At 41.8% G+C, this 19,595-nt stretch overlaps 2 protein-coding genes across 4 annotated transcripts in view; both read right to left on the bottom strand.

Annotated features, from left to right (window-relative positions):
- Window positions 1-2,764, bottom strand: part of LOC109912840 (death-associated protein kinase 3) — a 40,981-nt gene extending 38,217 nt beyond the window's left edge. The window contains exons 1-2 of one of the 3 annotated variants that reach the window (XM_048614148.1): window positions 2,610-2,707; window positions 2,410-2,509 (exon numbers count right to left, since the gene is read on the bottom strand). The gene's annotated coding sequence lies outside the window, so the exon portion shown is untranslated. Of the gene's footprint in view, window positions 1-2,409; window positions 2,510-2,609 lie in introns of all 3 variants that reach the window. The other 2 variants (XM_048614147.1, XM_020512284.2) reach the window with 2 other exon arrangements.
- A 4,833-nt stretch (window positions 2,765-7,597) lies between these two features.
- LOC109912842 (elongation factor 2) lies at window positions 7,598-19,300 on the bottom strand. Its single transcript, XM_048614146.1, has 12 exons — window positions 19,065-19,300; window positions 18,029-18,207; window positions 17,259-17,364; window positions 16,880-16,993; window positions 16,396-16,534; window positions 12,832-13,027; window positions 12,204-12,462; window positions 12,012-12,119; window positions 11,563-11,916; window positions 11,114-11,296; window positions 10,526-10,658; window positions 7,598-7,977 (listed from the first exon to the last, which is right to left on the bottom strand). The coding sequence occupies exons 1-12, from the start codon at window positions 19,209-19,211 to the stop codon at window positions 7,784-7,786; spliced, it is 2,112 nt and encodes a 703-aa protein (XP_048470103.1). The 5' UTR covers window positions 19,212-19,300; the 3' UTR covers window positions 7,598-7,783.
- Between the last annotated feature and the right edge of the window lie 295 nt (window positions 19,301-19,595).

The following is a 19,595-nucleotide window of genomic DNA, read 5'->3' as shown; positions in this document are numbered from 1 at the left end:
TTCCAGAGCCCCATCAGGTAAGGTTTAACAGAGTTGACTATCACAAATCACAAACCAGCATCTTGTGATGGAAGGCTGCCACCACCTGGTGTCCTAATCTGTCCTAGCATCACTCAAGTGGTTTTGTCTCAATTTAGTTTGATAGCAGTTAGAGTCATAGAGTTGTACAACACGGAAACAAACCCTTTGGCGCAACTTATCCATGCTGACCATATACCCTAAATCAATCTAGTCCCATTTGCCAGCATGTGGCCCATATCCCTCTAAATGCTTCATATTCTTGTATACATCCAAATGCCTTTTAAATGTTGTAATTGTACCAGCCTCCACCACTTCCTCTGGCAGTTCATTCCATACATGAACAACCCTCTGTGAAAACATTGCCCCTTAGATCCTTTTAAAGTCTTTCCCCTCAATTTAAACCAATGATCTCTAGTTTTGGACTCCCCTAATCTGGGGAAAAGACCTAACTACTCACTCTATCCATGACCCTCATGATTTTACAAACCTCTATAAGGTCACCTTCAGTCTCCAACGCTTCAGGAGAACTAGCCCCAGCCTATTCAGCCTCTCCCTATAACTCAAACCCTCCAACCCCAGCAACATCCTTGTAAATCTTTTCTAAACCTTTTCAAGTTTAACATCTTTCCAGGGAGACCTGAATTGAATACGATATTTCAAAACTGACTAATCAATGTCCTGTACAGCCACAACATGACCTCCCAACACCTATACTCAATGCACTGGCAATAAAGGCAAGTGTACCAAATGCCTTTTTCATTACACTGTGTACCTGTGACTCCACTTTCAAGGAACTAACAACATGCACTCCAAAGTCTCTGTTTGACAACACTCCCCAGGACCTTACTATTAAGTGCATAAGTCCTGCCCTAATTTTCCCTACCAAAATGTAGCACGTCTCATTTATCTAGAGGAAACTCCATCTGCCACTCCTTGGCCCATTTGATCAAGGTCCTCTTTGAAATGAGTTGCTTGTAATACAGAATCCGAACATTGCCAATGTTTCCACTTAATAACTTATGACTGATATACCCCATCATCTTCCCCACGATAATCACTCAAAGGCTAACAGTATTGCTGCACTATGCTTGATGAGATCAGTTAGTAGCACCTGCAATCTTCAACTAGAACTCACTAGGAGCAGTTCTAGTTTCAGATGTGTCAGCAGCACTATTTGTGACCTAAGTGTGTAAACAGACTTGACAATAATGGCAGTCATGACAGCTGATCCCTATTATATTCTTGCACAATGCCCACTTGTGCACACCTTCCAGGAAAGGTCACCAGTTGGCAAAAAGCACAAACCCAGAATGATGTTTTAAGAATAGAATCCCTACAGTGTGGAAACAGGCCCTTCCGCCCAACAAGTCCACACCAACCCTCAGAGCATCCCATCCAGACCCATCCCCGAACACAGTGGGCAGTTTAGCATGGCCAATCCACCTAGCCCACACATCTTTGGATCGTGACAGGAAACCGGAGAACCTGGAGGAAACCCACGCAGACACGGGGAGAATGTGCAAACTCCACACAGACAGTCGCCCAGGGGTGGAATCGATCCCGGGTCCCTAGGACAGTGCAGACCAATCGTAGCCAACTCTACTGCAATGTTTCAAATGATGACACAGTGTGGAGGTGGAAGAACACAGCAGGCCAGGTAGCATCAGAAGAGCAGGAAAGCTGACGTTTTGGGTCAGGACCCTTCTTCAGAAATCTGACTCCAGCATCAGCAGTTCTTACTATCTCTTTCAAATAATGAGTTGACTAACTTTGATAGCATTAAAACATAATATCCACAGTCACAGGACAGTGTTGCACCATATAATAAGACATATACATGAAGTTCATGAGAACACACTCCATTAACAGGAATCTTCACACACAGACCTAGTATTAGCAGATCTTGTACTTAAAATGAATGCATAAACCTAACCTATACCAGCAATAACAAAAGAATTTAATGGTATAGCTGCATTTTTGTCCTGAGTTCACAATATTGTTTACAATAAATTCTGGGAAAAGCTTAGGTTATTTTAGCCAATTTATATATCGATAGCTAAGATTTCTGAAGGCAGCAAAATATGCAAAATTTGAACACTAATGCACCATTTCATGAGTAATGCTCAGTCTGTGTTTGCATCACATCACAGGTCTGCAAGCATGTTAGATCCTCAAACCAGACAGACTGTAGTTTGAATAATCATTAAAACTATACTTTCTAAAAAACTCAGCCTTTTGTCTCCGCTTTCACTTGAAATGAAACAAGCCCGGGTTAGGATTGACCACGTTCCAATTCTGGGCACAGTCCAAAAAGGTGGCATGGTGCAAGATTAAAGAACCATAATCAAGAGTGAAGTTATATTTATATTGTAAAGCCGGCTGACTTACTCTGGTACAGCTCCAGTTACTGAAAGCTGACAGTCAGGAGCTAGGAGTGCCCTGGCTCCTCCTCAAACCACCCTCTCTCTGGTTCACACTCATTGTTTAGCTAAGGGAGGACAGAAATCATTAGTTTATCAGAGATGGCCCGAGCCACTCGGAGTTTCCCAGGTACCAGCCCTTTGCAGGAACATGATTCATAGCCTTACCTCACAGACCAAAGAAATGCACCGTTAACCCCAACTCACCGCGTTCCCGGGACTGCAGCCCCGCCACAGCAACCAGGAGGGGAACTGACATCACGACCCACCTATCCCTTACACTGAATGGCTACACAATATGTCAATCATTTACCGCAACATCCGGTGACATGACAAAACTTGATAAATGATATCCCACCCCATCTTCACCTCGATTGGCTACTCCGCCCGCCAATCACGCCTCCTCTTTCCGGTGGCATGACGTTACGCGGTTGGCGGGACATTCCCTTTCCTGCTCCTGATTAGACAATTGGCCCGTCCATCATGAGGTCATGACGTCGGGCATGAGGAGCCTTCCCTTTGTTCTCATTGGTCACACCTGGGATCATGGCGCACTGTGATTGGTCGGTTGTGCCGTCACGTTGCGGCTGCGGGGGGCCCAAGGCAGGAGGCATAGGTGGGGTAAGGCTCGCAGCTCAATTGTTAACAGAGGATGTGAACTGTGGGTGGGCAAGCAAAGGGCAAGAATGATAATAGTCTTTTCTATTAATTGCAAGATAGTATACAAATTGGTAGAAATGTTACAATTCATAAAGGCTATGCAAGTGAACAATATAATTTAATAATTCAAACCCATCAGTTCAGATCATTTAATCAAGGGTATTCCATGCGAAAGCTCCAACATTAATTTTGTTCCAAAATTCTATTTCTACTCTTCCATTTGGTATGTCGCTGAAGCAGTTTACCAAATTGAAAGTAAAGTGGTTACAATGTTTTCGCAGGTGTCGACCCAGCACAGCCTCTTCCGAGTTAACACTCCTCAAATCTTCAGATATTTTCAGAAGTTCTTCTCTGTATTGTTTTGGGAAGATTGTTCTGGTTCTGGCAGGCAGACGAGCATCTTACAGTCCGGAACAAGAAAAAAAAACAGAAATTGGTGAAGAAACTCAGCAGGTCTGGCAGAGTCCAGTGACTCTTCATCAGAGGCAGCAATATGGAACTACAGATCTATCGGAGGTTATCCTTGATCATAAAGCATAGAAACAGACCCTTTGGTCCAACTCGTCCACACCAAACAGACAAACCAATCTGACCTAGTTCCATATACTAGCATTTGGCCCATCTCTCTCTAAACCCTTCCTATTCATGTACTCAGCCAAGTGCCTTTTAAATGCCACCTCCTCTAGCATCTCATTCCATACACGCATCATCCTCTGCATGAAAAAGTTAACCTTCAGGTCTGTTTTAAATATTTCCTCTTCAACTATAAACTCCTATTACAGTAGCAAATTCTGGTGATGGACAGTAGGTCTACTGGTTAACGTTCTGGGTGTAGATCATTTTCCAGAACACAGTTACAGTCCAGGGTGTGTCGAGCAGGCAACATAACCTTTCTTTCAGGGGTCAGTTAGCTGGATGGCTGACTTGCAAATCAGTAATGCCAGCAGCGTAGGTTCAATTCCCACACCGGCAGAGGTAATCCTATCTGAAGCATGGTGACTGGTGGTGGTTTAACTTGAGTCATCTCTCATTAGAGACCAGCCCTCTGGCCTCACTTGCTAAGAGGGCATTTGTAAGTTATTACGCTGGTCAGATCTCCTCTGACTCAAATTTGATGTAAATCTTTACACCTAGATGTTGAACATTTCTCCTGTGACAATAAATATGATAGGAAAAGAAATGGTCCAGAGAAATTCCCTGGTTTCTACCCAAGGGAAAACAATAACTCTGAAGTTATCCTTTCATACAAATGCCCTGTTTCTTTGGGTGTCAACATATTTCATTATTTCCTCATGAAATCTATTATATTTACTATTTATTATATTACCAAGCTTGGCAATATGCAAACTTCAAAATTATTATTATTAACAATACTCAAGTCTGGGTCATTTATATAAAACAAAAAAACCCAACAATGGTTCTAAACCAACCTTGGGGAAATATCATTACACATTCCTTTCCAGCCAATATACTACCAGTATATACTATTCTGTCTCCTTTTACAGGATTAGTTTTGAATACACTGGGTACTGCAAAGACTATGGGACCCAACAACATACTCTTGAAAACTCTACAGGCATGCCACTGACCAAAATGTTCCAGCACAGCTACTTTGCAGCACGTGTAATATTGCCCAGGGCAGTCTTATCAAACCAAGCAGGACAGATCCAACTTCCCGAAGGTGTGGAGCTGGAGGAACTCAGCAGGCCAGGCAGCAGAGGAACAGGAAAGCTGACATTTCGGGTCAGGGCCCTTCTTGAGAAATGGGGGAGGGATAGGGGGCTCTGAAATAAAGAGAGGAAGGGTGGGGCTGGGGAGGTGATAGTGAGTGTAGGTAAAGGTGGGGGTTGGTCAGTGAGGTGGGAGGAGTGGATTGGTGAGAGAAAAGATGGACAGGTCAAGGAGGTGGGAATGAGGGAGGGTTGGTCAGTTATGGGAGGTGGTCATGGTGGGGAGATTTTGAAGCTACTCTACCTCACTTTGATGGTCTAAAGTGTCAGTGACAGTGCTATTAAATAGTATTTGTAATGGAACGCAGTGGCAGTAGCCTATATCATCTTCAATATTCACCGCAAATATCTCACCATGTGTCCTTCAACAGCACCTTCCAAACCCGTGACTTCTACCATCTAGAAGCAAAGGTGATGCAAAGGTATACCAACAACAAGTTCTCTTCCAAGCTATACCTTCCGTGGCACTGGGTCAAAAATTTTCAAACTCCCATCCTTAACACCGTGAATGTCTCTATACCCCCAGGACTGCTGCAGGCCAAGGTGGCAGCTGACCCCACCTTCAGGAACGATTGGGGTGGGCAATAAATGCTAAGTCAGCAATTTTAAAACAATCATCTTGTTTCACTCACTTGTTGCAGGCATTTAAAAAAATCCTGTTCAGACACGAGACATCTGGGGCGTGAACTTTGACCTGACTCTTGGGCTGGAAAAAAAACCTCAGAATCTGACTTAAACACCAACATGGTCTCTGCTTTAACTACTGAAGTCAGGAACACATTCACAGTTTAACAGCAAAGCTATTTCTTCTACTGTTCTAAATTGCCTGTCTTAAGCCCCAAATTCGTTTGTCACATCATCAAGCTACCAATGTACAATGATTGATTCTGCTTTTAGAAAAAGCATAGATCAGAATCCCATGTGCAAACAGGCCATTTGGCCTAACAAGTCCACACAAGCCCCCTGAATAGCATCCCACCCATACCCAATCCCTGTAACCCTGCATTTCCTGTGGCTAATGCACCTAACCTACACATCCCTGAACACTACGGACAAATTAGCATGGCTAATCCAACTAACTTGCACGTCTTTGGACTGTGGAAAGAAACTGGAGCACCTGGAGGAAACCTAGACAGAGAATGTGCAAACACCACAGTCACCCCAGGTTAGAATTAAACCTGGTGCTGAGAGGCAGCAGTGCTAGCCACTGAGCCAACATGCTGCCAAAATTGCACAGACAAATTGCTTTGTCTTTATGCATATCCCTCAACAATTGGTTGATAATTAGTCTAATAAAATTTACACTTATCATGCAGCACCCACTTTATCCAAAATATCAATTTGGCTCCAGAAAATAATCTTCAGATTCTATTCCCACTTCCAAACACGAAAAAAAAACTTCACATTGCTATCTTTCTAAAGATCTTGAATCTATTTATTTTTCTTTCCCCAAGTCTATACCCCACAATCTAAGGGCAACAGTAGGTCAAGTTTCTTCCATATTTCAAAATTTGAAAAACCCACATTAACTATTCTCCTCATTCAGAGCTTCTCCTTTTTCCAAGATTTATAGTGCCTATTTAAAAAACCGTTGTAAACATGTCTGGAAATGACATGGGTACACAAATTTCCGCATTTCACCACAGTTGAGATTCTGAAGTGTCAGAACTACATTTGGTACAGGGTAGAACAAGATATTCGTAATTGACTAAAAGCAACATTTGTGCATGCCATGAAATGCACCTATTTCATTAGTCACTGAAGTATGCCTCAAAGTATATTATCTTTTCAAACCAAATTTTTGTATTTCCCAATTACCTTAATGAGAATGCAACATTCAGAAGTTAAAACACTCCCTTTTGCAACCTTTCCCACGCTGATAGAAGAATCCAAGGCAGAATGCACAGCTTAAGACAACAGGGAATGCATTTGCAGGATGCTGAGCTGAGAATTTCTGTCAACAAGTACTACTGCAGGTGGTAAGATTAGGTCTGATAGTTAACCCAAAACCAGAGGGCTGGGTAAGAAAAGAAAATTTTTTTCCAAGACCGATGTTTTCCAAATTAATTCACAAATCTTGAGCTAAGAAAACAGGAGAAGAGCACAGAGGGCAATCATTTGTAAATTTGTGAACACAAGTATTGCATAACTAAAAATTCATCCACAATCTAGGGACTTGTAAATAGATAGCTGCTGACCAGAATTTTCACAACAGATGGGTCTTGTTCTAAGATAGTGAAAGAATCTTTGGCCACCTAATAGTCAGATTAGAATTATTCCATCTTCCCAAACAGCTAATCATAAACAAAAAGGTGACAGCCAAAGCAGACAAGGTACAAGCAAAACCAACCAGGAGCACAACTGCAATTATATCAAAGTTTATTGTTTATATACCACCATTACAATCTATTGCATTTCATCTTTCACAATGTTAAATGACAATCAAACTCACTTCCAAGGTGCTCAAACTCCCATTAGCCTCCAGTCTGTAGACAGGAGGTAATTCTCACCAACTTTCTGCAAAGTCCACTGCTGTACAACTTGCTGTGCATAAAGGTTTTGTTTTCAGAAATGAAAACCCAGGAATTGTAAAACCCCAACTTCAAAAGCACAATATGCCTAATCCTTTAAGTACTGGCAATGGCAATAAATATCAGACCAGGCAACAAGAGGTTACCTAATGAAAAGTAAGTGAATGCATGTGTATATAGCTAGCATGGCACAAGATGGTTTCTGATGCAGCAACGCAATAAAGAAGAATCCAAATACGAGGTAAACATTCTTTTTAATTTATGCCACTACGATGTCCATTCTTTTTGCAGTGAATCTCATCGCAAGAATACAATACAATACACCACCATGTCTAATGTGGCAATGTTATAATTCACTAATTAGTTCAAAGAGCCAGCCAATGGTGTGTTGGTCAGATTTCCAATGATGTGCAGTTAAACATTACAACTTGTCCAGGAAGTTGTCCAGAGCTGGGATGCCTTCTTTCAGGCCCTTGCGCTTGCGTGTTTCAGCCACAATTTGGAATGGGCGGGAGGTTGCATCAGAGGGGTCACCAAGTAGGATCTGCCAGTGGTCAAAGACACATTGTGGGAAAGCCTGACCACCTGTATTGGACCTCAGGTCAGCTGTGAAACCTGTTTAGAAGGGAAAACAAAAAGCACAATACTTGACAGCCTGTCCATTCTTTTATGGAACGATAAAATAAAAGAAGAATTAGGCTATTGAGCCCATCGAGTTTTCTCTACTATTTGATTATGTCCACCGCAGTCCAATACCAGCACCTCTACCCCATTAGATTATGGTTGATATTTCCACAGATTAACCACTCTTTGCCAAAGTAATTCCTTGCCTCAGTTCCAAAGAGGCACCCCTTATATCTGAAGCCGTGTTCTCATGCCCTAGAATCTCCTACTAGTGGAAACATCTTTTCTACATCCACTCTATCCAGGCCACTCAGAATTTGAAGTTTCAATGAGATCCACCCCCAAACCCCTCCATTCTTCTAAACTGTTGAAGTCTGATCCAGAGTCTCAACCGCTCCTCATATGACAAGCCCTTCATGTCCAGAATCATTTTTGTAAGCCTCCTCTGGACCCTTCCAATGCCAGCAAGTCCTTCCTTCGATAAAAAGGGGCCCAAAACTGCTCACAATATTCCAAACGTGATCTGATTGGAGCCTTATACAGCATTAGCAGCATACTTCTGCTCTTGTATTCTAGCCCCAAAATGAATGCTACAATTGCATCTGCCTTCCTAACCACTAATGGAACCTCCACGTTAACTTTTATTTTAAAAGGTTCTAGTTCAGGACTCCGAAGTCCCTTTTTGCTTCAGATTTCCAAAGCCTTTCTGCATTTAGAAAGTCACCGATGCCTCGATTCTTCCCAAAGCACAACCTCACTTCTTTGCCCACCTGCCTAGCCTGTCCAAGTCCTTCTGCAGCCTCCCTGCTTCCTCACCACTACCTGACCATCCAAAATGTCATCTGCAAATTTAGCAACACTGCCCTCAGTTCCTTCATCCAGATAGTTAATGTATAATGTGAATAATCATGGTCCCTGTGGAACTCCACTGGTCACTAGCTCCCATGCTGAGAAAGATCCCTTTATCCCTAGTCTCTCCTTCTGTTAGGTCAGCCAAACCTCTATCCACACCAGTACCTTGCCCCCTAACACTTATCTTATTTGGCAGCCACCTTGTCAAAAAAGGAAAAAGAAATCCAAAAAATCAAATCACACATTCACTGACTCTTGTTTAACTTGCTCATTACCACCTCAAAAGAATTCTAAACTGATTTGTCAGGCATGACCTCCTCTTGAAGAGGTGTTGACTCAGCCCTATTTAACCATGCATTTCCAAACACTCCACAATCTCCTCCTTAAATAAACGAACTCTAACATCTTACCAAAGGCTGAGGTCAAGCTGACCAGCCCATAGTTTCCAGTCTTCTGCCTCCCTCCCTTCTTAAACAGGGGTGTTACATTAGCCTTTTCCCAGTCCTCTGGAAAACTTCCAGACTCCACTGATTCCTCCGCTATCTCCTTCAGACCAGGGATATAGTCCATCCAGTCCATGTGATTTATCCACCAAGACCTGCACCTTCGCCAGCATCTTCTCATTACTGATGGTCACTACACTCATGTGTTCCCTGGCTCTCCTGAAGTTATACTGGTGGTCTTCCACTGAAAACTGATGCAAAGTACCTATTCACTGTTTTTTATTCGCCATTACGATTTCTCCAGCCTCATTATTTAGCAGTCCAATGTTCACTCTTGCCTCGCTTCTCTTTGATATCTGAAAAACCTCTTGCAATCATCTTTTTATATTACTAGCCACCTTACTCTCATTTTAATCTTTCCCCACAATTTTATTCAGGAAAAGCAATCCTCTAGTTTTTAAAAAAAGGCTTCCTGATCCTCTGGCTTCCCACTAACCATCACATTGTATGCTTTTATACCATCCTGACTTCCCTTGCCAGCCATTGTTACCTTATCCTCCCCTTAGCACATTTCCTCTTCCTTTGGATGAATTTCTGCTGTGCCTTCCAAATTACCCCTAGAAACTGCTGCCATTGCTGCTGCACCACTTCCCTTGCATGGCTCCCTTTCCAATCAACTCTGACCAGCTCTTCTCTCATGTCTTTGCAGTTACCTCTACTCTGTTGTAATACCGTTACATCAGATTCAAATCTTCTCCCTCTCAAATTGAAGGGGGAGTTCTAATATTATGCTCACTGCCCCCAGGGTTCCTTCACCTTCTGCTCCCTAATCAAGCATGCCTCATTTCACATCACTCAGCCCAGAACTGCCTGTTAATTACAGCAAGGGTCATTGTACCCAAAGGACTGAATATAGGTTTAGACAAAAACCAACCTTCTACCTATTCTTGCTTAAAAGCACAAACCAGCCTCATGCAAGAAACTACTCACTGATTTTAGACTGCTATTAGTAAGCTTACAAGACTGGTAGGTCATTAGAACAAAACTCAATTTCCTTTTTCCCTTTAGCTAACATTGCAGCGCAGGGCACAGGGCAGTAAACAGAACTGAAAGCCATGTAGATAATTGCAAAACAGAATGGGAAGCTCTAGAGAACATCCCCTGTTGTTACAATGTTTTTTTAAACACCAGAAAACAAAAATCACGTAAACTTCACCAGAAAGACAAAATACCAAATTACTTACCAAATGATTCATTTACAGGTAGGTAAGCCTTAACAACAAACATAGGTGTGCCAGCAACATGGGATTCTTCAAACACATGACCACGTTTCCTATTCAGTACACCATAGATGCCACCAACCACCTGCTCAGGACACTGTAATTCAAAAAGAATCATAACTCCAAACTGTTCTGTTCACTGAAAGTGACAGTGTTGGACTAACAAAAGGCAGAGGTTAAATCATACATCTTGATAATCACATGTCATGTGCATCATTTTTTCAAAATTAAAGCATGTGGCTGTTTTGCTATGAAACAGTAAAACAACTGATTTTAAAATGGGGAAAAAATGGCAGCAGAAAATCCATCAATAATTCCGTTGCAAAGCCTCCATTCAGTATTTCTTATGCAGCAAAAATGTCAGCTGAAGGCCCACAATTGAATTGTTTCTCAAAAGATGATCAGTTCAGAGAATCCACTTCTAATAGGAAATGACCAACCAATGGGAAATATGTAATTCACAGACTGTTCAAATACGGTAATGTGGGAATTTATAATACCATTTCAGGAGATTGGTAGAATCAAAGCGATAAAACTGAAAACACCCCATACCTGAATCTCAACCAGATAAACGGGTTCCATAAGTCTAGGCTGGGCAGTCAGCACACAGGCATATAGACATCTTCTTGCAGTGGGAATGATCTGACCACCACCACGATGGATAGCATCAGCATGCAGGGTTACATCATGAATGTCAAATCTCACTCCACGCATGTTCTCATCACACAGAGCACCCTGAAGAAAAAGTGGAAGACATTATTCTCTAGCTTGCTTGCACCAAAGGTATAAAATTAATTCCACAACAGGATAACTTGGAGAGACTGATACACAATCTGTTTTAAACATTTAAAAACTTTTATTTAAGAGTCAGCTTCATAGAAGTAGTATCAACTATTTAACAGCTCAACATTAGCCACCATCTTCTGCAGTTAGCTGATGTCCTAATGACTACTGGAGATGAAAAATTCTTTAGCTTTGTGTTATTACACACAAAACCTCACCTCTTTGGTTGCCCACTGAAATCCAGCAACGACACTGTCCTTGATTTCATTGAGATATTGGACTCCTTTAGTCACGTCGATCAACATATTGGGGCCTGTGCCATCAGGTCCAAAGCACCAAATTTTACGAGCTTCTGTGACATCCCATTCATACTTTTCAGCAAGATATCTGGCGCGCTGTTTGAGCTCTTGACGGGCACTAACTTCACCCTTGTCAATGTCTTCAGGAAGGCCCTCTGGCATTGGTCTAGCTTTCATGTACAGCCTGTTATGCTTGTTGGGAGACTTGGACAAACACATTACACCGGATTCATCAGCTACAGTCTCACGGTAAGACACAACTGGGTCAGATTTCTGGACAAAAAAAAAAAGTACCAATTATATGCAGATTGACATCAGTGGAAGCACTTCCCTTCCCCACTGCTACAAATGTAAGTTAACCATCCTACCTTAATTGGAATACAAGCATGGTCTTCTTCAAGATCTTTCAGACAGATTTCTAGATGAAGCTCACCAGCACCAGCAATGATGTGTTCACCAGATTCCTCAATGATGCACTAAAATAAAAAAGACATTTAGCAACGAGGTGATCCATTTTTACTCCACCAACCCAATTTAACATTAGCAACAAAGTGATCTACCTGCACCATGGGGTCAGACTTGGCAAGGCGCTTCAGACCTTCAACCAATTTCGGCAGATCAGCTGGGTTTTTGGCTTCAACAGCGACACGCACAACAGGGCTGACACTGAACTTCATCACTCTCAAGTTGTGAGCCTGATCATAAGTGGTTATGGTACCAGTCTTCACAAGGTATTGATCAACACCAACAAGCCCAACGATGTTTCCGCAAGGCACATCTTCAATAGGCTCCACATAACGACCCATCATCAGAATTGTTCTGCAAGCCAAAATAAAAATCTATTGGTGATTTATAGAAACAATTCAACAAGTAGCAACACATGAAATAACTACACAAGTCTCAGTAACATTCATCCACTTTGAATTCCTATGTTACACATCAAGAGGGTGGGGTCTGAAATTTAAACACATTAATACATGCTCTGGCAGATACTCAGACCCTCAGTGGATTATTTTGCCACATTAAAATGAGAAAAAAACAACACATTAGTTGGACAAATGCAGCAGCCAATTTCAAATTCTTCAGAAAGTACAAGGCTTTAAAATAAAAGGGCTTGGATTATAGACCCTTAACGTAGGGTCAAAGTGTGTGCCTTTAAGGATGACATCTACACTCTACAATACCAACCTTTGGATAGGCTTCAGGTAAAGGTCTTCCTTCTTTCCTGGAGTGTAATTTGGTCCCATGATTCGGACCTTAAGACCGGTGGAAACAACTCCGGAGAAAACACGACCAAAGGCATAGAATCTGCCCTTGTCTGTTGTGGGCACCATCTTGGAGATGTACATCATCAATGGGCCTTTTGCATCACAGTTCTTAATGCCTTATAAAACCAAAAGTGAAAATATTACATTATTTCTTCATACCAAACGCCTTAACAGTCAAGATTTATGCACAAAAAATAAGGTCAAAATCCTCTTGGCCAGATGGTTAAATATCTAAAGGCAAAAATGCAAGCAAAGTCAAGCATTAACAAAAGACACGCAGGGAGAGGTGGTAGATGGTCTTCTCCACTAATTGCAAGTTCGTGTACTGGTAGAAATGTTACCATTTATAAAGACAATGCAAAGGAGTGAACGATTTAATTCAATAGTTAAAGCCTGTCAGTTCAGATCATTTAAATGAAGGATATGCCATATGGGAGCTCCTGAATACCAGAGCAAACAAGTTTTCCATAAACAAGTTGAGGAATTTAGCAGAGGTTGAACTGGATGCTGAACAGCAGACAAAGCTTTTCATCGCCCTCCCATGTCATCTGGAATTCTTAGCTTCAGGAGGCAGTCACACCACTGAATAGTCACAAGAGCTCCTTTAAGATCAGCAAGGCTGTGTACATGTGGAACACAGCAGATGGGCAAGATACTAAACAAATATTTTGCGTTAATATTTACTGTGAAGAAGGACATGGAAGCTAGAGAGCTTGGGGAAATAGAGGTACCTTGAAAACTGTTCACATTATACAGAGAGGTTCTGGATGTCTTTAAATGGGACCTGATCAGGTATATTCCAGAACTTTGTGGGAATCTAGGGAAGCAACTGCTGGGCCCCTTACTGAGATATTTGCATCGAGAGCCACAGAGGAGATGCTGGAAGACAGGTTGACTAACATGGTGCCATTATTCAAGAAAGGTGGTAAGGAACAGCCAGGAAAGTATGAACTGGTGAGTCTGATGTCAATGATTGCAAGTTGTCAGAGGGGATTCTGACAGACAGGATTTACATGTGACCAATGGTGTACTACAAGGATCGGGACTGGGCCCACTGCTTTTTGTTATTTCTACAAGTGGTCTGGATGTGAACACAGGAGGTATGCCTAGTAAGTTTGCAGATGACAACAAAATTGTCAGTGTAGTGGATAGTGAAAAAGGGCACCTCAGAGAGCAACAGGACCTTGGGCACAAGGTACAGTAGATTGGCAGATAGCATTTACTATAAATAAATGTGAAGTGTGCATTTTGGTAAGGCAAACCAGGCAATCACAGGTAGACACAGGGTGAAGACAGCATTTGGCACACCTGCCTTCATTGTTCAGTACATTGGGTATAGGAGTTGGGAGTTCATGTTGCAGTTTTACAGGATATTGGTTAGGCCACTTATAGAATACCGTGTTCAATTCTGGTCTCCCTGCTATAGCAAAAATGTTGTTCAACTTGAGCGTTCAGAAAAGATTTAAAAGGATGTTGCTGGAATTGGAGGGTTTGAGCTATACCGAGAGACTGAACAGGCTGGGGCTTTTCTCCTGGAGCATTGGAGGCTGAAGGGTGACCTTAGAGGTTTATATGGTCATGAGGAGCATGGATAGGATGAATAGCTGAGGTTGTTTCTCCAGGATGAGAGGAGCCCAAGTCTAGAGGGCACAGGTTTAAAAGGTGTGAGGGGAAAGATTTTAAAAAAAAAGACCAGAGAGACAACTTATCCACGCAGGGGGTGGTGAGTGTATGGAATGAGCTGCCAGAGGAGATGGGTATAATAACAACATTTAACAGGCACCTGGAGGAGTCTGTGAATAGGAAGGGTTTAGAGGGATATGGGCCAAATGAGACTAAATCAGTTTAGGATATCTGGTTGGCATGGACAAGTTGGACCAAAAAGGGTCTGTTTCAGTGCTATAAAACTCTGACTCTAGGTTAAGTGGCCCGAGAGAGGACGGCTTTACTGAGAGCACAAGGAAGGGAAGATAGAGAGGGCTGCACGGATGAGTAAGCTCAGCTTGGCACTACACGACAGGAAGCTATTCAAGTGGGGGATCAAGAATAAAGTGGCAAATGTATAGGATTGCATGGAGATTGACACCATTCTCCACAAACACTCCAGCAGTGCCTGCCCAGTGTCAAGGGACTAGCAGGGGTAGGGGTATCTAGTCGTCTTCCCACATGTGTAGCAACCAGCATTTCTTCAGTTTTCTAGACAGCTGTGGGCCTCAAAAAGGTCCATGTGCAGACACATGGACGCAATCATGCAGCTTAAATGGAACGTTGGTACCAAGGACATAGGTTGAACCAAGAAAGAAAGATTTTGCATCGTGAATGAAGAGCCAGGCACCAAACTGAAAAGTAGATTCTCAAATAAAATCTCTAGATTACCCAAGCCACTTTCAAATTGCCTTGAGTACATCAATTCATATTATTAGAGATGAATTTGAGGTGCCCAAAAGACCAGTATGAGAGAAGTGGGTTCATGGGCTACTAACACAATACTGGCAGTGAGAGCTGTTACACTTGCTGATGTCAAATGTTCTTGCAAACTGCGTAACTGAAGAAGCAAAGATAAGCTTTTAAACTAAACAGTGAGAGCTAAATAATGAATAATCCAGGAATAAGTCAAAAACTTGACATAACAATGATAATAAAACTAAAGGGTCTATAACTGAAAGAGTGTAGAATCCATGAAGTAATAAATTGATACTTCAACATGCACTATGATCGATGGCCATTATGGCAGACATGGCTTCGGGATAGCAAGGATCAGATTGGCTCCTGAATGTAGAGGGGCATGTGACATGCAGAAAAAGGCTAGGTATAAGTTGATGCAAAACTGTTAAAATCAAGGAAGTATATTTGGTCAATAGTTATAAATGATAATCTAACAAAATGGAACAAGAGCAAAAAGTGTGTAAAATTGGGTATTGTATTAAGAGACTAAATCTGCATATAATTGGAAAAATGGTTGTAGCAGCACCATTGGATTCCCTAAAACTTTTTCTCTAGCGATGATTAATATATTAATTTTCTCACCTCCTTTTGTCATTTGATTTAGTAATTTTGGAATGTTACAAGTTTCTGCTGTGAAGTCTTCTCTATCTTAACTCATTGCATTGGAATGGATTTGGGACAAAGCGGACCACAAATGAAACTTGTCAGAGGATTCTCATATTAAAGGAAGTTGCCGTGAGAACAAGAAATGTTGCCTATTCAGCCACATGACAACAAGAGAATCAAAACTAGTATACCTTGCTCTTGTAGTGATAATTCAATGTAGAGAGAGAGAGAAGGATACAGACAGAAGAAATGGTACTTAGCTAATACATTTTGAAGTAGGAACTTGTGGTAAAGTGGCAGCATCCCCACATCAGGGCCATGGGGTTCAGGTTCAATTTTCAAACTGCCCCAGATGTGTGCTATTACATGCTGAGCAGATTGAGTAAATTAACTTCTGGATACTTTGTCTTAGTAAGTGAGTTTTTAAACATACCCATGGCAGCCTCATCATCAGGAGGTCCTTCATACAGAAGGTCACAACGATATTTCTGAGCAGTGACTGGCGATGGGAGGTGTATGGTGATCATCTGCAATAAAGCATCACCAGCAGGCAACCAGCGACGCATAACAGCCTGCACACAAGAAAACACGTTTCAAAAATCAAGACCACAGCCAAGAAACGGACATGAAGTTAACAGCCAGCACTGTTCACAACAGGACAGATGCACCAACATTAAGAAATTAAGGCCTGGAGCATTATGTGTGAAATAAGCCACATGGTCAAACAACTCTCCAATATGGCAGCAAGGAAGCTAATGTACTCTGGTCCTACTATCTCCTGAGAAAGATGACAAAATTAGAAGAATTGACGAGAGAGAGCGAGAGAAAACATATCAACAGAACCACAATCCTGAAATGGACTAATGCTGTGATAGTGAAGGCAACCTTTCAGCAACTGGGAATAAAGAACTACTCGCCTTTAGCAGAGGTTTGCCCTCTTTGGATTTATCTTCATTGTCCAGCTTGATATCAAGTTTCTGAATCAACTTTTCGGTTTCTTCCTTCTTGAAATTCATAATTGCATCAAAGACCTAAAGAAGAAAACTAAAAGCATTACTCCACAAAAGAAAATACCATCAATCCATACATTGGATATGTGACACCATTTACATTAAGAAGCAGCTGCTTTTGCGTCCAAAAGATCAAACTCCAGACTGGAAGATAATAGTTCTTGAGCTTCAGACATTTGCTTTTCATCACTGAACAGTCAGGTCAAAGTGAAGAAATTACAGACAGGTCATCACATCAAGCTCAATAATAAATACCATTAGCTCACATGCTAGCACATGATCTTACCTTAAAGATGGGATCCAAGATCAGCTGACAGAAAGTTCTGGGCAATTTCTTGCCATCAGCATTGGTAGCAGACTTGCAGAATTTACCAGCAGCAGGATCAAAATACCTGAAATCGCAAGGAAGGACAGTGAAGAATTTGGGAATAGTTTTCCAAAGCCAACACAGAAAAACTGGCAGAAACCAACAACAATACTGAACTAAGTCAGCAGTAGGGGAAGCAAAGAGCATTCCAGTCATAAACGTTAACTAATTGCAAGAACGTTTCTTTGTGCTAGAGCATTCTGATGTGTTGTCTGTTAGAACTAGCAACTCAATAGTTTAAACGCTTGGCCAGTTACATGCAAAAGGAAGAACTTGGCACTGGCTTCAGTACAACTGGTGGCAAGGAGTCCCCAGTGCTTCAATGGTACAACAAAACCTGAGAGAACAGGTAGACCATGAGCCAAATGGCCTTCTTTTATGCTATAAAGCAAAAACTATTTCATAGTATCACCTCATGAGGTGAAATAATACAACACTTCAGCCTAGAAGTTCAAGTGGGCCTTCAAACCAAAGCTTTCAATAGAACTGGCCATCGAAACGATTAAGTGCTCGCATACAAACATAAACAAAAGCATACCTACTGCAATTTGAAATAAACACGACTCATGGAAAAGACAAGACACAAGGCTGACTTGAAAAAACTGCTTCTCTACATGAGAAAAATGAGTTGAGTATTTACATTGGGGCTTGTTTCTAAACCAGGAAAATGATCCAGGTATCAAACTCACCTGTCACCCCACAGTTTTTTCATCATATCCTCGACTTTCTTGGCACGCTCTTCTGGAGAAAGGGCAGTATCACCCTTAGCAGAAAATTTGGCAACATACATTTCTGCAAACTGCTTTAGGGTGAATGCCCAACCATGGAGCCCAGAACCAAAACCAACTGTTCCAAAAATTGGATCGACCTGGAAAGGAGGGAAAAAATCAGTGGGCCTGGTGGCAGACAGCATAATGTATTATAATCCACAGACCAGGAAAGATGCTAGTGCTGTCACTAGTCATGCATCAGAGCCATTCTCATATGAATTCAGTAGATGGAGTGTCCCTGAATTTTTCTCCCTACTACCAGCTGGAAACAGCACGTTTGGACACAGATTAGACTGATGCCCTTCAACCAACAGCACATGAAACAGAAAAATGCTCAAATCTGACAGCTTGTAGCAAGCTGCAAGACAGACATTAACTTGGTTTCTCCATTCATGATATTGTTTCTGCTCCTTTCACTTCCAAAGTGACCAGAAACATGAAAGCAGAAGGCAGACAAGAAAGAGACTTAAAAAATATAGTTCAGTCGCACAAGCGATCAAAGATCTGAAATCCAATAAAACACAAGCAACATTAGGACAAAAATCGGACAAAAGCCAAATCACACAGAAGCATGAACCATCTCAGAATCGTACAAACCATAAGTCTGAGACTGAAAATGTCTTTGGAATATTAACTGACAGCAACACAAGAAAAAAAACAGGTACTTGTACAGTGAACTACAGTAATCAGGTAAAATGAAAAATGAATTTTACCTTCATTATCAGGTCTGAGAAAGTGTCACTGGACTCAAAGCATTAACTCTGCTTTGTCTCCACAGATGCTGCCAGACCCGAGTTTCTCCTCTAATATCTGGTTCCGTTTGCATTTCAGATTTTCAGCATTCACAATTCTTTGTTCAGATTATACAATGGCTTTGGACATGCACAGCCCATTTTAGATTACAGCAAAAGTGATCAATTAAAATCTCATGAAATCCTTTTAATTCCACTCTTACCATGATGTTTCCCATGGGACCATTCTCATCTTCACCATAGGTAGAGATGATGACATTGACATTTTCCACTATGCGCTGGAAGGTCTGGTAGAGTTCTTCAGCGTCAAGCTGCAGTTCAAGCAAGGCACGGTCCATTTTGTTCATCATCAGCACAGGTTTGATACGCTCAGCAATAGCTTGACGCAGCACAGTTTCAGTTTGCACGCACACCCCTGCAAACAAGCAACAATTCCACTTGTTAGGTTAAACTTCAAATTGAAGCAATTTACACTCAGACATGCCAAGAAAGCTGGACCACCATCCTGTAGGTACAATTCACAGAGATAGCAGGTACTGCAGATGCTGGAGAATCTGAGATAACAAGGTGCAGAGCTGGATGAACACAGCAGGCCACGCAGCATCACAGGAGCAGGAAGGCTGACGTTTCGGGCCGAAATCCTTCTTCAGAAATGCTTCTTCCTTCTTCAGAATTTCTGAAGGGTCCAGGCCCGAAACGTCAGCCTTCCTGCTCCTCTGATGCTGCTTGGCCTG

Source organism: Rhincodon typus, chromosome 29 (assembly GCF_021869965.1).
Source record: "Rhincodon typus isolate 14 chromosome 29, sRhiTyp1.1, whole genome shotgun sequence".
Taxonomy (NCBI): Eukaryota; Metazoa; Chordata; class Chondrichthyes; order Orectolobiformes; family Rhincodontidae; genus Rhincodon; species Rhincodon typus.
The sequence above is the reverse complement of the archived record's forward strand: the minus strand, read 5'-3'. Positions and strand labels throughout refer to the sequence as shown.

What these genes read in the sequence shown, in the direction of transcription:
- LOC109912842 (XM_048614146.1), bottom strand. Translation starts at nt 19,211, where the DNA reads ATGATGAACAAAATGGACCGTGCCTTGCTTGAACTGCAGCTTGACGCT. An exon ending in GTCCCATGGGAAACATCATG is followed by an intron (nt 18,208 to 19,064) that starts GTAAGAGTGGAA and finishes CCTCCTTTCCAG; the next exon opens with GTCGATCCAATTTTTGGAAC. An exon ending in AGTCTGACCCCATGGTGCAG is followed by an intron (nt 12,120 to 12,203) that starts GTAGATCACTTT and finishes TTTTTATTTTAG; the next exon opens with TGCATCATTGAGGAATCTGG.